We start from the raw sequence: 24,718 nt of genomic DNA, 5'->3' as shown, positions 1-24,718 counted from the left end.
TTCTGCATTGTTTCTGCAAATAATCAAGTTTATCTTCACTATTCCTCTCTCAGCATCTGTCTATCTTCAATCTGTCTTCATGCGGCAGTTGGGTGTCGGATGAATGATCCAATATATCTTATAGAATTCATCTGCTTTCCTAGCAGGTGTATTAGATCTCATTCAAATAACGGATTCCAGTATAAACAAAATCTAACAAAATAACTGCCTTTTGCACAAATCCTGCATGTAGAGAGACATGATGTCTGGTGAGTTTAATAGAGTGAGCTCTAATACATCTTCTAGGCAAAAGGAGCCCCCCTATAAGATATATTGGATCTAACTGTCAATGAATATCTGACACCCAACTGCCGCATGAAGACAGAATGAAGAGAAACAGATGCTGAGAGAGGAATATTATTTATTTTTAATTGATTGTATTTAGAAAGTTTCTTGCTGGAGCTTATATTAACTTTTCATTTCAGCGATAGTTCCCCTTTAAATATAGGAGATGATGGCAATAAGTAGGGAAATGATAAGAGAGGGCAGGCAAGGCCCAATATAGACCACAGAATAACGCGAGGCTGCGTCGGTCAATACGTAAAGCTCCATATTGTCCGTGGTGATATAAAACAGAACACAATTGTGGCTCTCACTTGAACCTGCAGAAAATAAAGCATGAAGTGGGCAGGATTGGTACAGGAGAGAGTGCTGGCAATAGAAGGACAGTGCTATATAAGGGCCCCGGGCCCCACACATAGGAAGACATAGAAGGGATGGGGGATAACTACAGGAGTCCAATAACCCGAAACAGTACAGGGAACATTCTGATACAGAGAACGGAACACAACAGTAGGGAAAATGAGTGACAATACGGCACCAGGTAAAGGAGAATCCTCTTGAGCCCACAAAGGGAATGTGCCGTCCCTCTCCCAACAACTTGACCCTGTAAGCCATCCCTACCTACATGGTGGCAAAGATCCCACAAGCCAGACTAGAACAACCCTCGATAGGGTAAAAAATATTGCCCCTCCCTCTTTTTTTTTTTTTACATTTCCAAAGCCATCCCCAAGTCTCGTGTATTCAGTTTGAGTCCGAGTCAGAAGAGTCGGCAGAAGAGGATGAAGAAGAGCTGGATCCGGATTCATTGTCATCATCGTCCTCTTCGTTGTCCTCATCATCTTCCTCCTCATCTTCTTCATCTTCATTCTACAGGGGGAGAGCAGAAATGTGGATCAGGAATGGAGTGTTGTCAAGTCTCAGGAGCCCCCCAAACCTCCTGAAGTTTACTCACCTCTTCGCCTTCCTCGCTGTCCTCATCACTGCTAGAATCTGAAGAATCTCCGTCTTCAGATGAGTCCTCCTTATCTTCATCATCGTCGTCATCATCGTCTTCTTCATCCTCATCATCCTCATCATCTTCGTCATCATCCTACAAGGGGCAGCCACAAGGTAAAGAGAACTTATTCTTTCCTTTACATGCCAACCAACTATCCATAATAGGGATGCACCTAATCTAGGATTCCTTTTTCAGCAGGATTCAGATATGGCCGAATCCTTGTGCCTAACCAAACCCGAATCTGAATTTGCATATGAAAATTAGGGACGGGGCAGGAAATTGCATGACTTTTTGTAACAAAACAAGGAAGTAAAAAATGTTTCCCCCTTCCCACCCCTAAGCAAATTAGGATTCGGTCAAATCTTTCGCAAAGGATTCGGGGGGTTCAGCTGATCCAAAATAGTGGATTCGGTGTATCACTAATCCATCATACATATACCATTGGGCCAACGCTGTCGATTCTATGGTTCTGGGTTTATGGTCTATGCAACAAAGTGGGCCAATACCGACACTGGGAAATATATGGAAAATATGAATAGTGGACATATCTGCCCCTGGGCAGTAACCCATAGCAACCGCCAATTACCACTTTTCAACCAGCTGCAGGTAGAACAATGAAAGCAAACACTTAATTGGTTGATATGGTTTACTGCCCAGGGGCAGATATATCAAATATTCATACTGGACTTATCTCCTCCCCCTCAGTACTCAAAGGGTTAAATGGTATTAATAATAGCCCTGTATCAAGTGGGTAATTAAAAAGGAATAGTATACTTTTTTTAGACGATCTTTGGCACATTTTGAGAGTATTTCTACAGATACAGACACAACGAATAATAGATACTCACCGATTTGCTCTGAATTACTAATTTGGATTTGCTGCTAGGAGCCTGTATTTTTGTTGTACTTTTGCGTTTCTGCCCAAAAAAATAAATAAATAAATAAATTAAAAAAAATAAAAATGTATATATATATATATATATATATAGAGATAGATAGATAGATAGATAGATAGATTTAGTCAACCCAAATAGTAACATTGTGTGCGTTTGGGTGAAAGTAAAGCATTTCAATTGGATAAACGGGATAAACGGGGTTGTTCACAGATAAACACTTTTTTTCATTTCATTTGGTTTCAGACAGTTCACCAAAAATAAAGGCAGTTGTTAGAATTGATACAATAGTTGCTGATATTCCAACAAATGCTGCTGAGAAATGTAGCAACTAACTGTATCAACTAAAGGTAAGGTCACACTGGGAAATTAGGGGAGATTTAGTCGCCCGCCAACTAAACGCCTCTTCTTTGGGGCGACTAATCTCCCCGAACTGCTTTACCCTGCCTTATGGGGAGATTAGTCGCCCCAAAGAAAAGGCGATAATTCGCCGGGTGACTAAATCTCCCCGAATGTCCCAGTGTGACCTTACCCTAATTGTATGAACTAAATGTAGCAACTAAATGTAGCAAATAGAAACCGTTCAGATGCTCCTGGATCACTGAGCTGCCACACTGAGACCACATAGACAGGAACATTCAACTTTGGACTTCAATTTTTGGAAAAGAATAAAAAATAAAAGATGGAAAGCAATTGGAAAAAGTCTTTGTTTATGGTGAACAATCTGAAAACAACTGAACTGGAAAACAAAGTGTTTGGAAAGTGAACAACCCCTTTAACTGAATGCTCTATAAACACGTTATACATTATATTCCCCCTGGCTTACATTTGTATTCTGTTCCTTGTATGCTGCACGGTCTTGTGTCGATAACCCCTATAAAGAAATGAGAATGGAAGGATTAACATTAAGAATAAGCAAATGGCTAAAGTCATGGTGTTTAGGGACTTCTCTAGAAAGTGCACCAACTGGATAAAACACAGTTCCCTAACTGCTCCCATGGATAGAAGGAGATTAGAATAAATAAGAAGGGTCTGTATTTAGAAAGGCTTGAGTTTTTTCAGTTAATTGGCTGCTAGAGAAACCAACAAATATAATGGGTGCCCTTAAAGGAGGATTCAACGTATAGTTTAAAAAAACCCTCCCCTCCTACCCTAGGTAGACCCTCCCTCCTCCCCCCCAGCCTACCAGCCCCCCCACTGGGCAAATGCCCCTAATTTTTTACTCACTCCTCCGTGTAGAGTTCACGGCAGCCATCTTCTTTTTCTCCGGTAATCTTCAAGTATTGACGGAATTATCGGCGCATGCGCAGTTGGAGTGAATTTCCGGTTCCTAACAACTGCGCATGCGCCGAAAGTCACGGAAATTTTCATGACTTTCAGCGCATGCGCAGTGGTTCGGGACCGCAAATTTACTCCAACTGCTCATGCGCCGAAACTTCCGAAAAAGACCGAAGAAAGAAGATGGCTGCTGTGAACTCTGAGGCCTGAATCTGCACAGAGGGGCGAGTAAAAAATTAGGGGCATTTGCCCAGGGGGGGGGGGCGGGTTTTTTTTTTAATTGCAAGTTGAATTCTCCTTTAAAGGGATACTGTAATTGGAAAAATGAGATTTTGTGTACTCACCGTAAAATCTTTTTCTCTCTGGTAGCTTGGGGGACACAGGGAACCATGGGGTATAGCTGATGCCATTAGGAGGTAGGACACAACAACTGAAAAATTAGCTCCTCCTCCGCTGGCTATACCCCCAGCAGGCGGAGCCTACTCCAGTTTGTCCCAAAGAAGGAACGAAGGAGTTTTTATAATTTTAAACTTCAACAATTAACTTGAAAACTTATCACACATGTTACTGAGAAAAACAGAAGAGGCCTCCACTAAGGGAGGGAAGCCCTGTGTCCCCCAAGCTACCAGAGAGAAAAAGATTTTACGGTGAGTACACAAAATCTCATTTTCTCTAGTGTATGCTTGGGGGACACAGGGAACCATGGGGACGTACCAAAGCTGTCCCCCAGTAGTAGGGTGGGAGAGGCCCTAACTGGATTTTTCCACTGCGGCCTGAAGCACCTTTCTGCCAAAGCGTGTGTCATGTGCCGCAAATGAATCAAAATGATAGAATTTTGCAAAGGGGTGGATAGAAGTCCACGTAGCTGCTTTGCACAACTGCTCTGCTGAGGCCTGATTCCGAAAAGCCCAGGTCGTGCTCATTCCCCTTGTGGAATGCGCTTTCACTTTCTCCGGTGGTGTTAACCCTTGTGCCACATAAGCTCTTTGAATCGTCTGCTTGACCCATCTGGATATGGAAGCCTTAGTGGCTGGAGATCCTTTTAGTGGACCTGAGGTTAACACGAAAAGAGAGTCAGTCTTTCGTACATCCTGTACTCTATGTAGATAGAATTTTAAAGCACGTACTGGATCCAAAGTATGAAGAGCTGCTTCCTTGGGATTTTTTGGTGAGGGGCAGAAGGTAGGAATAGTTATTTCCTGGTTGATGTGAAATGCCGATACCACCTTAGGCAGGAAGGAAGGTACCGTACGAAGCACTGCTCTGTCATGCTGAAAAGTGAGAAACGGAGATTTGCAGGATAGTGCACTGATTTCGGACACTCGTTTTGCTGAGGTAATTGCGAATAGGAACACAGTCTTTAATGTTACCCAATGTAATGGTATTGATGCCATTGGTTCAAAGGGAGCTCTCTGTAGTGCTTTAAGAACCAAGGTAAGATCCCATGTAGGTACTGATTTACGGAAAGGAGGAACCACATGTGCTACCCCCTGTAAAAATGTTTTGACATCCGATAGAAGGGCTAACCTTTTTTGGAATAAAATAGACAAAGCAGAAATCTGTGATTTGAGGGAACCGAGTGATAATCCTAGAGACACACCTTCCTGGAGGAATTCTAACAGTTTTGACATTGAAAAAGATCTAAAGTTTACATTATGTCTGTAGCACCATTGTCTGTAATTATTCCATACCCGATAGTATGATCTGGCTGAGGAAGGCTTTCGCGCTGCTCGCATGGTTTGAATTACAGCATCCGAAAATCCCTTCTGCTTCAGAATGCTGGTCTCAAGAGCCACGCAGTCAAGTTGAGGCTGTGAGGCTTCGGGTGTAGAATTGGGCCCTGATGTAGTAGGTCTGATACGTTTGGCAGAATCCACGGATCCTCTATTGACATGTTTACGAGGTCCGAGAACCAAGACCTTCGAGGCCAGTTCGGAGCTATGAGGATGAGAGTGGTGTTCTCTCTTTGTGCCTTTTTGATTGTTCTGGGTATCAGGGGAATTGGAGGAAATGCGTAGGCTAGTTGAAAATCCCACGGGGCTGTGAGAGCGTCTGCTGCTAGTGCCAGAGGGTCCCGGCACCGAGCAAGGAAGGTTGGTACCTGTCGGTTGTGGCGAGAAGCCATTAGGTCTACTTCCGGCAAGCCCCATCTTGCGGTTATTTCTTGAAAAATCTCCTCCTTTAGCGCCCATTCTCCTGGGTCTAATGTTTGGCGGCTTAGGAAGTCTGCTTCCCAGTTTTGCAGGCCTGGGATGAAGATGGCCGATAGTCTGGCGTTGTTCTGTTCCGCCCACCGGAAAATGTGTCTGACTTCTTGTAAGGCCGCCTTGCTTCTTGTGCCCCCTGGTGGTTTATATAAGCCACCGCTGTCGAGTTGTCTGACTGTATCTTTATCGGTTGGCCTGATAATTCTGTTTGCCAGTGACTGAGTCCTAGACGAATAGCCCTGATCTCCAGAAGATTTATGGGTAAGCGGCTTTCCACTTGAGTCCACAGACCCTGTGCGGATCTGCCCTCTAGTACTGCTCCCCAACCCGACAGGCTCGCATCTGTTGTCATTAGTCTCCATTGTGGTTCTCCGAGAGGTTTTCCCTTGGAAATGCACTGTGTTCGTAGCCACCAGGTCAGGGATACTCGCGTCCTGTGAGAAAGACGGATCTCTTGAGTCAATTGTTTTCTTTTCCATAATGTAAGAATGTTCCATTGAAGTTCCCGCATGTGAATTTGGGCGAATGGAACCGCTTCTATTGTTGATACCATGACCCCCAGTACTTTCATACAGAATCTGATTGAATGACTTGTTTTGGCCAGTAAGGAACGTATTAGAGCTTTGAGATGAACAATCTTTTCCTGAGTTAGGGACACTCTTTGTGTCCGTGTGTCGAACAGTAGTCCTAGAAAAACCATAGACTGTCTGGGTGTTGTGGATGATTTTTCTAGATTGATAGACCATCCGAGATCTTGTAGTTTGTTCATAGCAAGATGGGTTGCTCGTTGTGCTTCTGCTAAAGAGGGTGCTTTGATTAACAGGTCGTCGAGATACGGGGTTATGGATATACCTAACTGCCGTATCTCTGCAGTGGCTACTGCCATGATTTTTGTGAACACCCTTGGTGCCGAAGTGAGGCCAAAAGGGAGTGCTCTGAATTGGTAGTGGCGGTTTTGTATGGCGAAACGTAAGTACTTTTGATGAGAAGGGAAAATTGGCACATGCAGGTAGGCGTCCTTTATGTCTAGGGACGTCATGAATTGGCCTGGGGTCATTGCTGCAATGATGGAGCGTAGAGATTCCATTTTGAACTTTCTTGGACGAACAAATTTGTTTAGTCCCTTTAGATCTAGTACTGGACGTACCGATCCGTCTTTTTTGGGAACTACAAACAGATTGGAATAGTATCCCCTGAAGAGTTCCTTTGGAGGAACCGAGGAGATGACCTCTGCTTGTAAAAGGGTAGACAGCACGTTTTGGAAGGCCTTGAACTTTGCTGGTTCTTTTGGGATTCTTGACATGAAAAATTGGCGAGGGGGCAACAAATCGAATTCTAGGTGATAACCTTGAGTTACCACCTCTTGTATCCAAGAATCTGATGTGATTTCTAGCCACCTTTGAGAAAAGTGGAGTAGCCTTCCCCCCAGAGGCGTTTCGAGTGCCGGAGGCCTCCCGTCATGCGGTGGAGGGCTTGTCCGACGTCCTGGTAGAGGGTTTGCGAGCCTGCCATGAGGTTCTGGGCTTACCCGTGAAGCGTCCTCTGTTGGAGGTTGTATGCCGTGGTGGCGAGTGTCTAGAGCTCTTGTTTTGTGAAGGGCGAAAAAACCTCCCTCTCCGAAAGGAAGAACGGGCTTTTGGTTGAGGAAGTAGCGTGCTCTTTCCTCCTGTGGCTTGACTAATGATCTTGTCCAGATCTGGACCGAAAAGGAGTTTTCCCTTGAATGGCAATGATGTAAGAGACTTTTTGGATGACAAATCAGCAGACCATAACTTCATCCAGAGTGACCGCCGAGTGGCTATAGAAAGCGCTGAAGCTCTGCTAACTGCCTGTGTTGCGTCTAAGGCCGCCTCGCAAATATATTCATTTGCGTCTTTGATTTGTGTCGCCAGCTGCGAAAGTTCTTGTCTTGGCACTCCCGAGAGAATTGCCTGAACAAGGGATTCAGACCATGTTTGTACTGCCCTGCTAACCCATGCTGTAGCCAGGATAGGGCGAAGGGCCGTGCCTGAGGCTGAGAAAAGGGAACGTAGTAACCCGTCCATTTTCTTGTCCATCTGGTCCTTAAAGGACGAGGCATCTGGTACTGGAAGAGCTGTGTTTTTGGATAAGCGTGAAACTGGAGCGTCCACTGAAGGAGGAGAAGACCATTTCTCTGTGGTATCTGCAGAAAATGGATAGAGTTTTAGGAATCTGCGGTTTGGTTGGAAACGACTTTCCGGCTTGTTCCACTCCTGTTGGATTATTTGCTCAAGTTGTGCATGAGAAGGGAAAGTAGGTGCAGATCTACTACTTCTTTTAAACAGTATTTTAGACTTATCTGTACTGGTCTCTGGTTCCTGTATGTTAAGAGTCTCCAGAACGGAAGTAATTAAATCATCTATCGCTTCAGCAGAGAATTTTGAAGGTTCCTCATCTAACATGTCAGAACTGCAAGATAACTCCCCCTCTGATAAACCAAGGGTCTCCTCCCTGCCTGGTACAGGTGAGGAATCTCTGGAACAATTGTCACTCTCTTCGTCCGAAGACGAGGGTGCTCTACGTTTTGAACCCCTATGTCTGGGTTTATCTAGTCTTGACAGGATTTTATCCAAAGATGATGCTAATTTTGGTATGCCAGTAGCTAACTGGGCTGCCCAATCTGGAATTACTGTCTGAATTGGATTAGGTACATCTGTGACAGTCACAGTAGGTGTTTGAGGATTTTGTTCTGTTTGAATAGGAGCAGGGCCTGGGAGTTCTTTCTCAGGCTCAGCTGTTTTACACTTAGAGCAAATAGGCTCTTTTTGCCCTGAGGGGAGCTTTTTGCGGCACTTGGCACATGCAAGGTATCTTACCGAGGCTGTCTTCCCCCTGGAAAAAATGGCCTCACTGTTTTCCTCAGACATGGTTGGTAAGGAAAAGCCAAATAGGAGTACAGGTCGCTCTAATAGAGCCAGGGGGAAAGTCAGGGAAGGAGGCTAGTATTTCTAGTCACCGTGTCCTGTAATTGCACAGTTCCCTGCTCGTGCTGCGCTGTTCAGTAAGCGACAGTCCCCCTGAAGAGAATGCGCCGTTCCGGTTGGTAGTTTCGCGCCAGTGCGCATCACGTGGTGTGCGGCGGCCGAAACCCGGAAGCGCTAGAGTAATGCGCTAGTACGCGTATGTGCGCTGTTCCTCTCCGTGCGCTAGAAGGAGAGGACGCGCATATTAAACAAGAGGCCCCCAGAACCTGCGGTCATGCTCCCCTATCCATTAGTGGGATAAACCGCCTGTCTTTGCCCGCTGTCCTCTCCCTGCCTGCCGCATCCCAGCGACGCTATGAGGAGAAGGGCGACGGTCCGCTCCCCCCTCCAGTCATAGGGGGGAGGGAAGAAGGCTCTTACTGTTATAATACACCTGGGACCAGGGGACATAACATGTATACTTACCCTCCCCCAGGGTCCCGAAGCCTTCTGTGTCCTGGCCAGTTCACTCCTCCTGCACAATGAGAGAGGGTGATAAGAAAAACTGGATGGAAGTAGCTGTGCAGCAATTACCCCAGAGACACTTCCCACGATGGGAGAAATATGCCAAGGCATCCTACACAGTGTAGGTGACTGGTATAACTCCTTGTACAATAGAATAAAAATAAAAGTTTCTTGAGGGAAACCATGACATGTCCTGACCTCCTGAGGACACAACAAAAAACTGGAGTAGGCTCCGCCTGCTGGGGGGTATAGCCAGCGGAGGAGGAGCTAATTTTTCAGTTGTTGTGTCCTACCTCCTAATGGCATCAGCTATACCCCATGGTTCCCTGTGTCCCCCAAGCATACACTAGAGAAATATGTTTTTGACATGGGGTTAGACATATTGTCAGTTTCCCAGCTGCCCCCAGTCATGTGACATGTGCTCTGTCACTCTTTACTGCTGTACTGCAAGTTGGAGTGATATCACCCCCAGCAGCCAAACAAAAGAACAATGGGAAGGTAACCAGATAACAGCTCCCTAACACAAGATAACAGCTGCCTGGTAGATCTAAGAACAGCACTCAATAGTAAAATCCAGGTCCCACTGAGACACATTCAGTTACATTGAGTAGGAGAAACAACAGCCTGCCAGAAAGCAGTTCCATCCTAAAGTGCTGGCTCTTTCTGAAATCACATGACCAGGCAAAATGAGCTGAGATGAACCTACACACCAATATTACAACTAAATACACTTGCTGCTTCAGGAATGACATTTTATATTGTACAGTGAATTATTTGCAATGTAAACAGTGTCATTTAGAAAAATAAATAACATCATAAAAATCATCCCTTTAAATCTGTCAGAACGTGTAGGTGACGTTTACCTTCATCCAGGTGTCAAACTGAGTACGATAGAGCCTCTGTTGGTCCTCTGCCAGCTTCTTGTAATAATCCTTCTGAGTGGGAGAAATCCTGTGCCACCGGCTTCCAATTTCTACCATACGTTCCTTAAGGGGGAGGTGATTGAGTTCTCCGTTGGACAGGAGCTCCTGAGAGAACTTCTGGTAGCCATTCCTAATGTTACACGTGGGAGAAGAACAGCATAAAGAAGCGGAAAATCCCAGGACTAGGAGACAGGAGTACGGCTAAGAACTAATTATACTCACATAGGCGCTTTCTTGGGTTCTCCCAAAAACTTGACCTTTTTTCCTGCTGTCGTTGGGGCTGGAGTAGAGCGCATATCACTTAGTTCTCTCTAAAGAAGGGGCACATAATATAAGCAGGGTTTAATAATAATTATAATATTAAAGGGGTGGTTCACCTTTATGTTAACTTTGTAGCATTTTATAGAATAATCAATTCTAAGAAAGTCTTCATTAGTTAATTTTTATAGTCTTTTTATTATTTGCCTTTTTACAGCTTTCAAAAAAACCAAATGCTCTGTAAGGCTACAAATGTATTGTTATTGTTACTTTGTAATACTCTTTTTTTCTATTCAGGCCTCTCCTATTCATATTCCAGTCTCTTATTCAACGCGAATCATGGTTGCTATGGTAATTTGGACCCTAGCAACTAGATTGCTGAAAAACTGGAGAGCTGCTGAATAAAAAGCTAAATAACTCAAAAACCACAAATGATAAAAATTGAAAACCAATTGGTCTTAGAATATCACTCTCTGCATCATACTAACCGTTAGTATTAAAGGAGAACTAAACCCTGAAAATGTCCTATTTTATATAGTGAACTTATTGCACGAGGCTAAAGTTTGAGCTTGTCAATAGCAGCAATGATCCAGGACTTCAAACTTGTCACAGGGGGTCACCATCTTGGAAAGTGTCTGTGACACTCACATGCTCAGTGGGCTCTGATTGGCTGTTGAGAAGCTAAGCTTAGGGCTCGTCACTAATTATCCAGCAGAAAATGAGCTTCCCTGGCTGTAATATAAGCTTATGCTACAGGTTTGCTGATTATTCAATTCTGATGCTAATTGCACTGGTTTCTGTGCTGCCATGTAGTAATTATGTGTATTAATTACTAATCAGCCTTATATTGTGACATTTCTATTCTATGTGTACTGTATATTGTGAGTGGCTCCCTAAGCTCAGTAAGTGACAGCAGCACAGAGCATGTGCAGTGAATCAGCAGAAAAGAAGATGGGGAGCTACTGGGGCATCTTTGGAGACACAGATCTTTACTGCTATGGGCTGTGGTTGCCTTGGGCTGGTACAGAAGCACAAAACATCATCTACCTACTTCTTTAGTTTAACTTTCCTTCTCCTTTAAAGTGAACAACCCCTTTAACAACAACCAACTAATCAGGGGGAAAACGCACCGCCATCTCCTTTCATGGCACCTGTATCGGATTCTGGGAGTGAAAGAGTTAAAAAGGAGTACCTCGTAGCGTTTCTGGTCCTCGGCGGCCTTCTTTATCCACATGATTTTCTCCTTCTTCTCCATATTTAACCATGTGGCCTCCATGACCTTCAGGGCTTTAGCGCGATCATTCTGAACGAGGAAAATATAAAAAAAAAGAGAAACTAAATGAGACCAATAAAGAAACCAAGCGCATTTTGCTCAGACAAACACAATTCCTTGCATACCTTAAATCGAGCAAGATAGTCTCCAATCACACTTTGCTGCCAGATTTCTTCGGCAGTTTTGGGGGTCTCTGGCAGTTTAGCCCTCTCCTCTGCCGCTTTCTTCTTGTCTGCCTGGCCAGACCTGCTCTTTACCTGCACACATTGACAGAATAAATGGATCACCCAACTACAGTAACATCAGCACTAGACAGATTTTATTGTGATCACATCTCTGTGCGACTGATCTATGAAAACACTTGGTGACCCTTAGTAAGACGCAACAAATGTCACCTTTGCAGCATCTTCGGTGGCCATCTTTGATGCTGGGGTGTTAGTTCTTTTTCTTTTCATACCCACCATCTTTTCTTCCGCCAGAACCCTCTGCTGCTCCTCTTCTGGGAGATTCTGAAACACACAGAAGGGAGACTTCAGTGGACATGTCAAACATACAAGGTAACATCACTTTATCCAACGTCATTCTTATTGGCTCATTTTGCTTTGGAGCAGGGATCACCGTCCAATCAAAGTTAAGTGTGACTCTACTGTATTGAACAGGTGACTTGTTATGATACAACTTCATGTATAAGAGAACACAGGGCATCATTTACCAACACTGAGCAAGTCTACAGCAGTACAGTCACTTATAGCAAACCATAAGCAGATAAAAAAAAAAAAAATCTCTAATTGGTTGATACAGGTGATGGCACTGGGAACACTTACCCGGCATTAAAGGGGTTATTCGCCTTCAGTTGTTCAGTTCAATTGGTTTTAGATTGTTCACCAGCAAATTAAAGACTTTTTCCAACTACTTTTTATTTGTGACAGTTTTTCTAATATAGAAGTATAAAGGGTCGCCGACTATTTAACTGCTCTAAATTGATACATTTAGTCAGAATCCCTGAGTTTCAAAGGCAGCTGTTAGAATTGATACAATAGTTGCCAATACTCCAGAGATGCTGCTGAGAAATGGATCAACTAAATAGATCAGCAAATTGTAACAGTTCAGTATCTGCTACTGTATCACTGAGCTGCCAGACTGAAACACTATACACAAAGATTGATCTTTAAACTTTAAAGGATAAGTCAACCTATAAAATAATTGAATGTATAATTGATGAGGGGGCTATTCTAAGCACTTTTGTAATTTGCATTCATTATTTATTTTCTTTTTATTCCAAGATATTAAGGGATACATGTGCTGTTAATATGAATGAATTTTGTTACAACAGCGCCACCTGCTGGTCAGTTTCCCACCAGTCTGACCAGCAAGTAGTCAAGGAAGTTGTCAGGAGAAAGAAAGACTGCTCTGATGTTCTTCCTTCTGAGAAAGGTTTCTAAGCAGACGAACATCAAAGCAGCCTCTTTCTTTCTTGCTCCATTTTGCATGTAAAAAGCTTAACTTCCGAGATGTCTTCCTCCAAAGCCAGCGGAATTATAGGGAACGAGAACAATGAGAAGTGCATGTTGGAAAAGAAACCTACATGCTGAAAAACGCATGTCAATTTATGGTGAATAATTTGAAAACTGAAAAAAAAAAGGTGAACAACCCCTTTAATAGAATGAGCCCTACAGAGTTGTACGTTAACGGTTAAATACATCTTGTCACTCTAGGCACATGACTTACCTCAAGGAAACGCATCAACTCCACTTCATAGTCTTTCTTTCTCTGCCAAAAAAAATATAGTGGGTTTAGCTGAATGTTTTTTTGGAGGCCTGGCCTAAAATTTTTAAGGTCTAACAAACACAGTTTGCAGATTCTTCCTTTCACTAAGTAGCCATTGTTACTCTCCAGACCCCTCGTATTACAGCCCATAGTCCTTCTGACAATCTCAATAAGGTCCTTACAACATAGAATCAGGGAATGGCCTAGTGAAAGTGCTCTTGCATATAGGGGGGGTGATTAACATATATCATGTCAGCACTGGGACTGGTTAAAGGGCATGTAAAGGCAAAAAAATAAAATCCTATTTTTACTTTCTTAAATGAAAAAGAAACTCCAATATACTTTAATTAAAAAAAATGTACCGTTTTTATAAGAAACCTGACTGTATGCAGTGAAATTCTCCCTTCATTTACTGCTGTGGATAGGAATTGTCAGACGGTCCCTAACTGCTCTGCAGGGAAACAATCATACTTATGTACAGCAGGGGGAGCCCCCGCCTTACTTCCCAGCCATGCAGAACTCAAGCAGCTTTGTTTGTTTCCCTGTAGAGCAGTCGGCGACTGTGTCGAGATTTGTATTGGATTTTATTTTTGCCTTTACATCCCCTTTACTGTTTCCAACTCCAGCTGCAGGGACAAAGATCATGGAGCCAGATTTAAACAGATAAACTGGGATTCTATTTGGAGGATTATTTTGCTGCAGCCACTGGTTCTGCAGAGTTGGAGAAAGTTTGTATTAAACAATACAAAAACTATAAAATCCACATTAGATTACATGACAACACAGGACCCAGTGCAGTCTGTATATTCTGATTATTAATCAGTCTTGCTGTATCGGCTTCTGGCAGATATTATTTGACTTGTGCTGTTTTGATCATTTATGACGATCCCTAAGCAGCCCAGACCACACTGAGCATGTGCACAGTCTTGGTCTTGGATCTGTGGCCAACTTTGAAAGTATAAATCATTTGTTTGATTAGGCTTGTGGTGCAGTAAGTTCATGTTTAGGTTTAGTGTACAAAATACAGCATTTTTAGCCTTATTCTATTTTACACTTTACTTCCCCTTTAACATACATCATGTCAGCAGTGGGACTGAGCTGGCTCCCAGATCCACTCCCTGTAGTAAGGTACGCACAGGGAGGTGGGAGTTGTGGTGGGGGCCCACGGGATGGTTAAGGTTGGGGTCTGATGGGTTTTGCGGCTGGGGAGGTGCAGGCCTGATTGGGGCTGTAAGAAGGTATGTGTTGGTGGGTTGTATGGATGGAGCAGTGGCCCAGGGGTGTGGAAGCCCCTGGAGTAGTGGTCCTGGTGGGCCACAGGACCCCAGTCCCAACGCCGTTGGGGACTATATAAAGAAGCACCATTAGATTATAGGCTGTACAGAAACTACATAGGACAATCAAATCACCTTAGAGGAGAACTAAACCCCCCACAATGTTAAGTCCCCACTGGCCCCCCAAGTGAGCGCAGTGGAGCTCACAGGCACCATCTTCTTTAATCTTTGTGTCTCCTTCCTCCCCTTTGGCAATTTCGGCGAATGCAACATTACGCCATCACTTCACGAAGATTACCGAAGAGAAGAAGATGGCGCCTGTGAGCTCCAATGCGCTCATTCGGCATGTGCAGTCACTGATTGAAGAGGGGACAGAATTCTGGGGTAAGACTGTGCAGAGGGGAGGCAGGGAGGGGGGGGGCAGTGGGGACTTAACATCGCAGGGGTTTAATTCTCCTTTAAAGAAGAAGAAAAGCTACACAAACAGTTTATTGGCAATAGATTAGCCACAATAGTGCAAGCTATAAGACTATATTTACTATGCAGAATGCTTTACCATACTCGAGTAAACAGCTCTAGAACTCTGTTTGTTTAGGATAGCAGCTGCCATATTAGCTTGGTGTGACATCACTTCCTGCCTGAGTCTCTCCCTGCTCACTCATAGCTCTGGGCCAGATTACAGCAGGGAGGGGAGCAAACTGAGCATGCTCAAGCCCTAGCCCTGGAGGTTTAAGCTGAAAACAGTTAGTCTGATACAGAAGCCCATGAGTACACAATAGAAGGAAAGAAATGTGCTGTTTCTTTTGACAGAGGACTCAGAGCAACATTACTTTGAGGGTTTACTGGTATATTTATATAGACCTTTCTGATAAAGCTCACTTGGTTTTAATCTTTCCTTCTCCTTTAACAAGCAAAGAGTTGTACAAGGTTAAGACAACATCCAGTAGTTTGACTAAAACCCGATGTCCATAATTATGAGAGAGATCAAGAGGCTCATTATGTACATTACCTGCTCGCACTTCTTGTGGTAGGCGTCCTTCTCCTTCTGGGAGAGCAGCTTCCACCTTTGGCTGCAGAGGACCATGCGCTCCGTGCTGGGAACGTCCTTCATATTGGCCATCAGTTCTGCACAGTACATCGAGTAACTGTTCCTAAGGGGAATAAAAAAGCCAAACTACATCTCTCAGCAGCTTTCAGAGTAAAAAAAAAATGTAGATCTACCCAAATCACGTCATTCCTAATCAAGGGTCAGACTTTGTTTTCCTATAGCACCTCATCCACTTAACTTTAGGTTCCTATCTTCTTCGGCCCAGATTCTGCAGAAATGCAACTCCCATGCATACCCCAGCAGGAGGTTCCCTATACCCTGTGTACATAGTAGTAGGACCGAATGATAAAGACACGCCTACTGCTTGGTTAACATCCACACGGATCTCGCACTTACGGTGGAGGCTTGGTTGGCCGACCATCAAACTTGTCCTTCAGCTGGCGCTCAGCCTTAGTGAGAGTGGAGCGAGTGATGCCCTCTTCTGTGATGTTCAGTTCCGGATGCTTCTGCATGTATTCTCTCATTACACCCTGTTGGTCAGAGAGCAAGAGGACAGTGGGTTATAGCCAAGCAGTAACACCTCAGTCCAGGTCCGAAGTGCATTCTCTGCTGGATCTTTCTATGGTGCTGAACCCCACCAATCACAATGTTTAGCACATGGAAATAGGGAAGGACACTAATCTCTAGAGCAGGACCAATGGAACGGAGATAGAACATCAGCTCTACATTGCTGAAGACCACAGCCTGAGCGTGTACTCACCTCATATTGCTTGCGTTGTTCCAGTGCCTTATGGATCCATTTCAGGCGCTTCTTATCGGGTAACTGGGACCACTGCTTCCCTAATGCATCTTTAATGTCTTTTGTGCTGGCCTGAAATCACAGCAGTGGGTTTATAAGTAGGTTATACCCCCCCCAATAACCCACCAGCGACGAGCCCTATTGAGCACTCACGTCAGCATGCAGTTTCAGGTAGACCTTCCTCTCATGGTTGTACCACAGCTGCTGAGGGGTCTTGGGCTTCTCCGGGACATCAGATTTCTTTGGATTTTGCATGAGATCAGGATGCTCCTCCCTACAAGACGGGGACAACAGGAAGCAGTAAGATGGGCATTGTTCCGTGCCAATATTTTATGGTTCCTGAACACGTAAATACAGGCAGTTACCTGAATTTAGCCATGTTCCTCTCAAAGTCCTGCTTCTCCCTCTGGAAGTCCTGGATGTATTTCATCTGGAGAAGAAAGAGAACTGTCAAGAAGCCACTAACCAAGAGCACCCGGGACCACTTGTCGCCCCATTTCCCTCCCTCCTTCATATGCACACCCAAAGTCTTGTTGGGTCCAGAGCATCGGGATTGGTGCCCAGGAGATTTGAAGATCTCGGTCTACATGTCCCTAGTGCTTCTGCACCCATTGTGATGTGGCTGACAATTCTGCCGCCCCTAAAGCTCTGCCTCCCTTAAAATTCCTAAAATTCTGCCACCCCTAAACCTCTGCCGGCCTTAAAATTCTGCCTCCGCCTTTCCACAAATCCAGGCCTGGCAATTTCATTATATTATACACCTTCAGCCCCTCCACCCCCTTAGTCCTGGTGCAACTTTCCTTAACGTCCTTCTAGTTGTCCTCTGCCCATGTCCCGCCTCTCGTTCTTCACCCACCTTTTTCTTCTCCGGCAGCTCTTTGTATTTCTTGGACAGAATCTTGGTGAGATCCAGATTACTCATCTCGGGGTGCAGCTTGGCATATTTAGCTCTCTTCTCCATGAAGAAGCGGAAGTAAGGGGTGAGCGGCTTCTTGGGGAACTCTGGGTGTTTCTGAGCAGGTGGAGGCAAATATTCCATTAGCCCATGTGATATTCATATTGCTATGGCTACTTCCAACCCCAAACGGACCCCACATAGAGTTACCTTCAGCTTCTTGCCTTTGTAGGGATGTCTCACGTGTTCGTCTGCATCCAGGATCAACTCTGTCAGAGTCCGGAACTTCCTTACCTGTTAATAAATAAAACCCCAAATAAAGCTCATATATTGCTGTGGAAAGGATTCCATAGATTGGCAAATACTCGCCCCACCCACTGTACCTCGTTGGAAATCTCCATCCACTTCTGGCGACACATGGAACCAGAATAATGTTTGAAGGCCAGTTTGTTCCAGTCCAGGTGGGACTCGGTGGTCTTAAACTTGGAGTTGTCCTGGCCAGGGAGGAGAGTCTTCATGGTCTGGAGGAGAGTCAGCATGTCCTCCTGGGACCATTGATCTGGGGGAGAGAAAGTGGAATGGACTGAGTGTAGGCAAATGGGAAAAGGCCACCCCAGAGTTTTCATGACCAGCAACATTTTTAAAACCAGCCCAACCCCATACATGACTTCTACATCTCAGGCTCTTCCACCATCTTACCTTGATCCTTTGGGGCAGTCATTTTTCCTTGTGTATCACCCCCAGCAGCTCCGTTCATCCTCTGCTGAGCAGACCCTTAACACCAGCCTGGGGCTCTCTACATGGGCAAAAAGAGCAGAAAAACATTTTAGGGGTGGACATTTTTAACTTCCTTGTATTGTGACAAAAAAGTCACTCAATTTCCCTCCCCACCCCTAATTTGCATATGCAAATTAGGATTCGGCCGGACAGAAGGATTCAGCCAAATCCAATCCTGCTGAAAAAGGCCGAATCCTGGATTTGGTGCATCCCTAATGGTCACAGAACAACCCCTCAGTGACTTCTAATATCCTTATCATTTACAGTAGGGGGTACATTATCCCTTATAATACATGAGTGAAACTCAGAGTTCCCTGTATAACTCAGCCTGCAGCCTTGTGCCTTTATATGGTCACAGAACAACCCCTCAGTGACTTCTAATATCCTTATCATTTACAGTAGGGGGTACATTATCCCTTATAATACATGAGTGATACTCAGAGCTCCCTGTATAACTCAACCTGCAGCCTTGTGCCTTTATATGGTCACAGAACAACCCCTCAGTGACTTCTAATATCCTTATCATTTACAGTAGGGGGTACATTATCCCTTATAATACATGAATGATACTCAGAGTTCCCTGTATAACTCAGTCTGCAGCCTTGTGCCTTTATATGGTCACAGAACAACCCCTCAGTGACTTCTAATATCCTTATCATTTACAGTAGGGGGTACATTATCCCTTATAATACATGAGTGATACTCAGAGTTGGCTGCAGGATCTCCTCTCTCAGGAGCAGCCGCTCGGGGAGGGACGAGACCAGGCGCAGAGGGAGGAAGTAGCGGTGGGAGTCGGGTGTGAGGGAAGCGCTAGTGGCGGTTACGGTGGGAGAGAGATAAAGCGCCAGTCCCAGGAGCACAAGTCGAGCTCAGCACTGCCGCTCACCCGCCGCTATTCTCCTATGAAGTGTATCCCGGGGAGTCCGCACAGTAGCGGGGGGTGAATAGGAGCCACTCGAGCTCCTTCTCCCGGACAGAGAGTCACTGGCCGCCGCACAACTGGCGAACACCAGGCATCAATGACTCCCCCTCTTAGTATGGAACATGCAGAGTTCCAGCGTCCGCTCCTTCCCTGCCGCTGAGAGTCCGATCAGCCCATTCCCCGAGCTAGGGGGGAGTCTGCGCCTGATCGCTCTTTCCCATTCCGCGGAAGCCTCGCCGGACAGCTCCGACCCTTTGTACCGACGCAGGAGGAAAGACTCGGCTACAGCGGAACACACAATGCGGAACCGTTGGCCGATGCAGCCGCGGGATCCTTTCCCCACAATGTGTCGCTCTTACACGGGGACGTGTCTTTGTTTCCCAGTAACTCGGGGCCTTGTTCCTCGCAGCCTCCCTCCTCTCCCAGGGTCACCTTGTCCCGCACGGACCCGCCTCTACTCACCGCTCAGCCCGAGACCCTGCAGCCCACGTGTCGCGCCCGGAAGCCTCGCAACAGCACCCGCCGGACTCCCCTCGTGTCTCCCCGCAATGTGCAGCCGAAGCCCCGGTCAGCTCTGCCTCGTGCTCCCTCCCTGCTCCGAGCCGTCTCCTCTCTACTTCCCTCCGCCCCGCGCTCTCTCCTCGTCTCTCTCCTTCCCTCGTCTCTTCCAGCTGCTGCCGCCGCGTCTCACCTTCCGGCCAATGGGGGAGGAGGAGCCGGAGACTCGGGGAGAGCGACCTCAGCAGCCGCAGCGCGGAACTAGCAGCCTGTGTCCGAGAAAAACAAGGCGAAGCCCGGGGGGAGGGAGCCGGGGAGAGGCGCAGCGGGAAAGCCCCGAGATCTGAGCCCCCGGCACACGCAGCGCCTTCCCGCAGCCACAAGCTCGTCCCCCGGGGGAGTCCGGCCGGAGAAACTGGAGCAAGAGAAGCGCCTTCCACCCGCCGACACCACCGGGGCGAGTCGCGCAAAGTGACCGAGACAAGCGCCTGTTTCTCGGCATCTCCGCCTGACCCGTGCCGCTACGTCTCGCTGACATTTTCCCCCGGGTTTCCCCGCACGTTACGCCCTTTGGTTCCTACAAATCCCCCCGTGTATTTCACCCAACGCTTCGACGTCTCCCTGTACCGCCGGCCCCTCACCGCTCTCAACCGGCCGCTTATCCCGCTCTCCCCCGACCCCACACCCGCTTTTCCCCCCGACCCCACACCCGCTTTTCCCCCGACCCCACACCCGCTTTTCCCCGACCCCTCACCCGCTTTTCCCCCCGACCCCTCACCCGCTTTTCCCCCCGACCCCTCACCCGCTTTTCCCCCCGACCCCTCACCCGCTTTTCCCCCCGACCCCTCACCCGCTTTTCCCCCGACCCCTCACCCGCTTTCCCCCGACCCCTCACCCGCTGTCTCTCCCGGCGACGCTGGGTCAGGAATGTGCTGCTTCGGATGTGGGAGACAAAGCGGCTGCGGCAGCCCGTGGATAATGGCGAGAGGTCCGGGGGAGGGGGGACACTGGCTGCTCCTTCTCCCCGCCCAGCGTCTCTGCAGCACAGCCGGGCACACTGAGCAAGGGGAGCCGCCTCCTCCTCCTCCCGCTGCTGCTGCTCCTACACAGCCCGGCAGGGGGGCCTCGCCAGCTCCGAGAGAGACTTGTATGGAGCTCCCAGTGTCAGTCCCAGAGTCAGTCCCAGAGTCAGTGAGATCAGCCCGGGCTCCTCCTGTGACCGAGGGAAGCGGCGCTTGAGTGACGGTCAGACCCAGAGCTCCCCCCGCCTGTACAGACTCCCTCCAGCCCCGCCGCACTCTCATGCCCATTACCGGGGAAGCTCCAGTCCTGCCCCGCGGCTCTTGTTCAACTGCAACTCCCAGAGTGAGACTGAGCGGGGATTCTGGGAGCTGTAGTCCAACAACACCACGACTCGGCCTCTCACCGGCAGACACAAGATAAACCCACAACTGCATTTTATTCCCTATTTATCATCATCTTCCTCTCCGACTCTTCTTATTTATCGCCTTTTTTTTTTACCTAATTTTGTTTGACTCCTCCTTTGTTGTTGGAGCGTCAGAGGGAGAGAACCAATCAGAGAGCAGCTTTCCTGATACATCAAGGAGGGTTTCTGCTCCCTCTGTTTTACATGAAGATCAGCAATAAAGTCTTAATGATCTGCAGCCACTGCACCCCCTCTTCTACTGCACCCCCTCTTCCACTGCACCCCCTCCTCTACTGCACCCCCTCTTCTACTGCACCCCCTCCTCTACTGCACCCCCTCTTCTACTGCACCCCCTCTTCCACTGCACCCCCTCTTCTACTGCACCCCCTCTTATACTGCACCCCCTCTTATACTTCACCTCTAATACTGCACCCCCTCTTCTACTGCACCCCCTCTTGTACTTCACCCCTCTTATACTGAAGCCAATGCACCCCCCTTATACCCTCTTATACACAGCCCAGGAGCAACTGCACCAAAATCTACAATTAGTGGCACCCCGATAGCTCCTTAGGTCCAAGTGCAGGTTTGGGGTGTCCCACTGCCCCCCTACATGTTACTGGGACACAGATTAGGGCTATTTGCCCTACAGGTATTAGGGGATAAAGTTTCTTTACTAACCTGGGTACTGTTACCCCAATGTTTCTATATATCTGTAACCTTGTTATAAACTAAGGGGGCCCAGCCTGAAGGTCAGTTAGGGGGAGATTTGGGGTGAGTGTTTATTTGTGCCCTGGGTACCCCTGGAACTATAGCAGGGTGACTGTTACCCCAATGTTTCTATATATCTGTAACCTTGTTATGAGCTAAGGGGGCCCAGTCTGAAGGTCAGTTAGGGGGAGATTTGGGGTGAGTGTTTATTTGTGCCCTGGGTACCCCTGGAACTATAGCAGGGTGACTGTTACCCCAATGTTTCTATATATCTGTAACCTTGTTATGAGCTAAGGGGGCCCAGTCTGAAGGCCAGTTAGGGGGAGATTTGGGGTGAGTGCTTATTTGTGCCCTGGGTACCCCTGGAACTATAGCAGGGTGACTGTTACCCCAATGTTTCTATATATGTGTAACCTTGTTATGAGCTAAGGGGGCCCAGTCTGAAGGTCAGTTAGGGGGAGATTTGGGGTGAGTGCTTATTTGTGCCCTGGGTACCCCTGGAACTATAGCAGAGTGACAGTTACCCTTCCAACACTTTCCTCTTGTCTCTATATAGTAGGTACCTATCTAGTGTTACCAATCCCTATTTCTGTAGGGAAATGAGAGAGAGCAGACAGTAACCCTTCCAACACTTTCCTCTTGTCTCTATATATTAGGTATATATCTAGTGTTACCAATCCCTATTTCTGTAGGGAGACAGAGACAAGAGGAAAGTGTTGGAAGGGTTACTGTCTGCACATAGAGGAACTAAGAAGCACTGGGAGATGAAGCCCAGCAGGAGGGGGTGTGTCCTCTACCTGTAAAAACAGGGGTGGAGCTTCCATCTCTCCACTCCCCTCTAATCTATTTGCTTTATTTGGGTGAGAGAACAGGAACATTGAGTGAGCCAGGGAGCAATAAGCTTCACCAATAATATATTGAAGAATGAAATAAATAAATGAGAGTGTGTCTGTGCATTATATCCAGAGGAGGAGATTGCAGCAGACTGCGCAAGCTTTGATGTGTGTCCATTCCTATGCAAATGATTATTATATCCTACGTGTGGTGTTTGCTTCCACCTAGAGGCCAGCGCTTGTACTGCAACAACAGCAAAACGTTCATTTGGGGGATCACTAGCTCTGGTGCTAAAGCTCATTGGCTGGCGACACTGACCACAAACTCATTTAAAGGGGAACTATCAGCAAAATGTAATATTAGCTTCAGCATACTGAAATAAGAAACTTTCTAAATATAATCAATTAACATAATGTAACATTTCTGAAATAATCAGCTATTCCTCTCTCAGCATCTGTTTCTCTTCATTCTGTCTTCATGCGGCAGTTGGGTGTCAGATATTCATTGACAGTTAGATCCAATATATCTTATAGGGGGGCTCCTTTTGCCTAGAAGATGTATTAGAGCTCACTCTATTAAACTCACCAGACATCATGGGGCCGATTCACTAAGCTCGAGTGAAGGATTCGAATGAAAAATACTTCGAATTTCGAAGTATTTTTTGGGTACTTCGACCATCGAATGGGCTACTTCGACCTTCGTCTACGACCTTCGACTTCGATTCGAACGATTCGAACGAAAAATCGTTCGACTATTCGACCATTCGATAGTCGAAGTACTTTCCCTTTAAAAAAAACTTCGACCCCCTACTTCGGCAGATAAAACCTACCGAAGTCAATGTTAGCCTATGGGGAAGGTCCCCATAGGTTTGCTAACCTTTTTTTGATCGAAGGATTTTCCTTCGATCGTTGGATTAAAATCCTTCGAATCGTTCGATTCGAAGGATTTAATCGTTCGATCGAACGAAAAATCGATCGATCGAACGAACGTTTAGCGCTAAATCCTTCGACTTCGATATTAGAAGTCGAAGGATTTCAATTCGAGGGTCGAATTTCGAAGTATTTTTTACTTCGAAATTCGACCCTTAATGAATCTGCCCCTATGTCTCTACATGCAGGATTTGTACAAAAGGCAGTTTGTTAGATTTTGTTTGTACTGGAATCAGTTATTTGAGTGAGCTCTAATACATCTGCTAGGAAAGGAGCCCCCCTATAAGATATATTGGATCTAACTGTCAATGAATATCTGACACCCAACTGCTGCATGAAGACAGAATGAAGAGAAACAGATGCTGAGAGAGGGATAGTGAAGATAAACTTGATTTTTTCCTAAACAATGCACCATTTTTAATTAATTGTATTTAGAAAGTTTCTTACCTCAGTATAAGGAAGGTTATATTAAAGGGATACTGTCATGGGAAAACATGTTTTTTCAAAACGCATCAGTTAATAGTGCTACTTCAGCAGAATTCTGCACTGAAATCCATTTCTCAAAAGAGCAAACAGATTTTTTTATATTTAATTTTGAAATCTGACATGAGGCTAGACATATTGTCAGTTTCCCAGCTGCCCCCAGTCATGTGACTTGTGCCTGCACTTTAGGATGGAACTGCTTTCTGGCAGGCTGTTATTTCTCCTACTCAATGTAACTGAAGGAGTCACAGTGGGACCTGGATTTTACTATTGAGTGTTGTTCTTTGATCTACCAGGCAGCTGTTATCTTGTGTTAGGGAGCTGCTATCTGGTTACCTTCCCATTGTTCTTTTGTTTGGCTGCTGGGGGGAAAGGGAGGGGGTGATATCACTCCAACTTGCAGTACAGCATTAAAGAGTGACTGAAGTTTATCAGAGCACAAGCCACATGACTGGGGGCAGCTGGGAAACTGGCAATCTGTCTATATGCCCCATGTCAGATTATAAAATTGAATATAAAAAAAAATCTGTTAGCTCTGTTTAAAAAAGGATTTCAGCGCAGAATTCTGCTGGAGCAACATTGACTGACGTGTTTTGAAAAAAACATGTTTTCCCATGACAGTATCCCTTTAAATTTTCATTTTCGCTATAGTTACCCTTTAAGTTAGTAAAAGGCCCTTCTAGCAGTGGTTTGCCTAGAAATAACCGGGCCCCAAAACCATAATAGGGTTCATTTGGGTCTCAGATTTATACAAAACAC

The 24,718-nt window shown here is 46.1% G+C and overlaps 1 protein-coding gene across 5 annotated transcripts; it reads right to left on the bottom strand.

Annotated features, from left to right (window-relative positions):
- On the bottom strand, positions 1-21,062 carry ubtf.S (upstream binding transcription factor S homeolog). 5 transcript variants are annotated; one of them, XM_018237170.2, is made up of 20 exons: positions 20,893-21,062; positions 18,082-18,178; positions 17,766-17,941; positions 17,593-17,676; positions 17,344-17,499; positions 16,853-16,917; positions 16,641-16,761; positions 16,449-16,559; positions 16,085-16,218; positions 15,650-15,791; positions 13,328-13,369; positions 11,995-12,108; positions 11,725-11,856; positions 11,519-11,629; positions 10,291-10,379; positions 10,009-10,198; positions 3,038-3,085; positions 2,167-2,235; positions 1,274-1,411; positions 1-1,188 (listed from the first exon to the last, which is right to left on the bottom strand). In XM_018237170.2, the coding sequence occupies exons 2-20, from the start codon at positions 18,137-18,139 to the stop codon at positions 1,063-1,065; spliced, it is 2,106 nt and encodes a 701-aa protein (XP_018092659.1). In that variant the 5' UTR covers positions 18,140-18,178; positions 20,893-21,062; the 3' UTR covers positions 1-1,062.
- Between the last annotated feature and the right edge of the window lie 3,656 nt (positions 21,063-24,718).

Source organism: Xenopus laevis, chromosome 9_10S (assembly GCF_017654675.1).
Source record: "Xenopus laevis strain J_2021 chromosome 9_10S, Xenopus_laevis_v10.1, whole genome shotgun sequence".
In the NCBI taxonomy this organism is placed as follows: domain Eukaryota; kingdom Metazoa; phylum Chordata; class Amphibia; order Anura; family Pipidae; genus Xenopus; species Xenopus laevis.
This window is presented reverse-complemented; position numbering and strand designations above follow the sequence as displayed.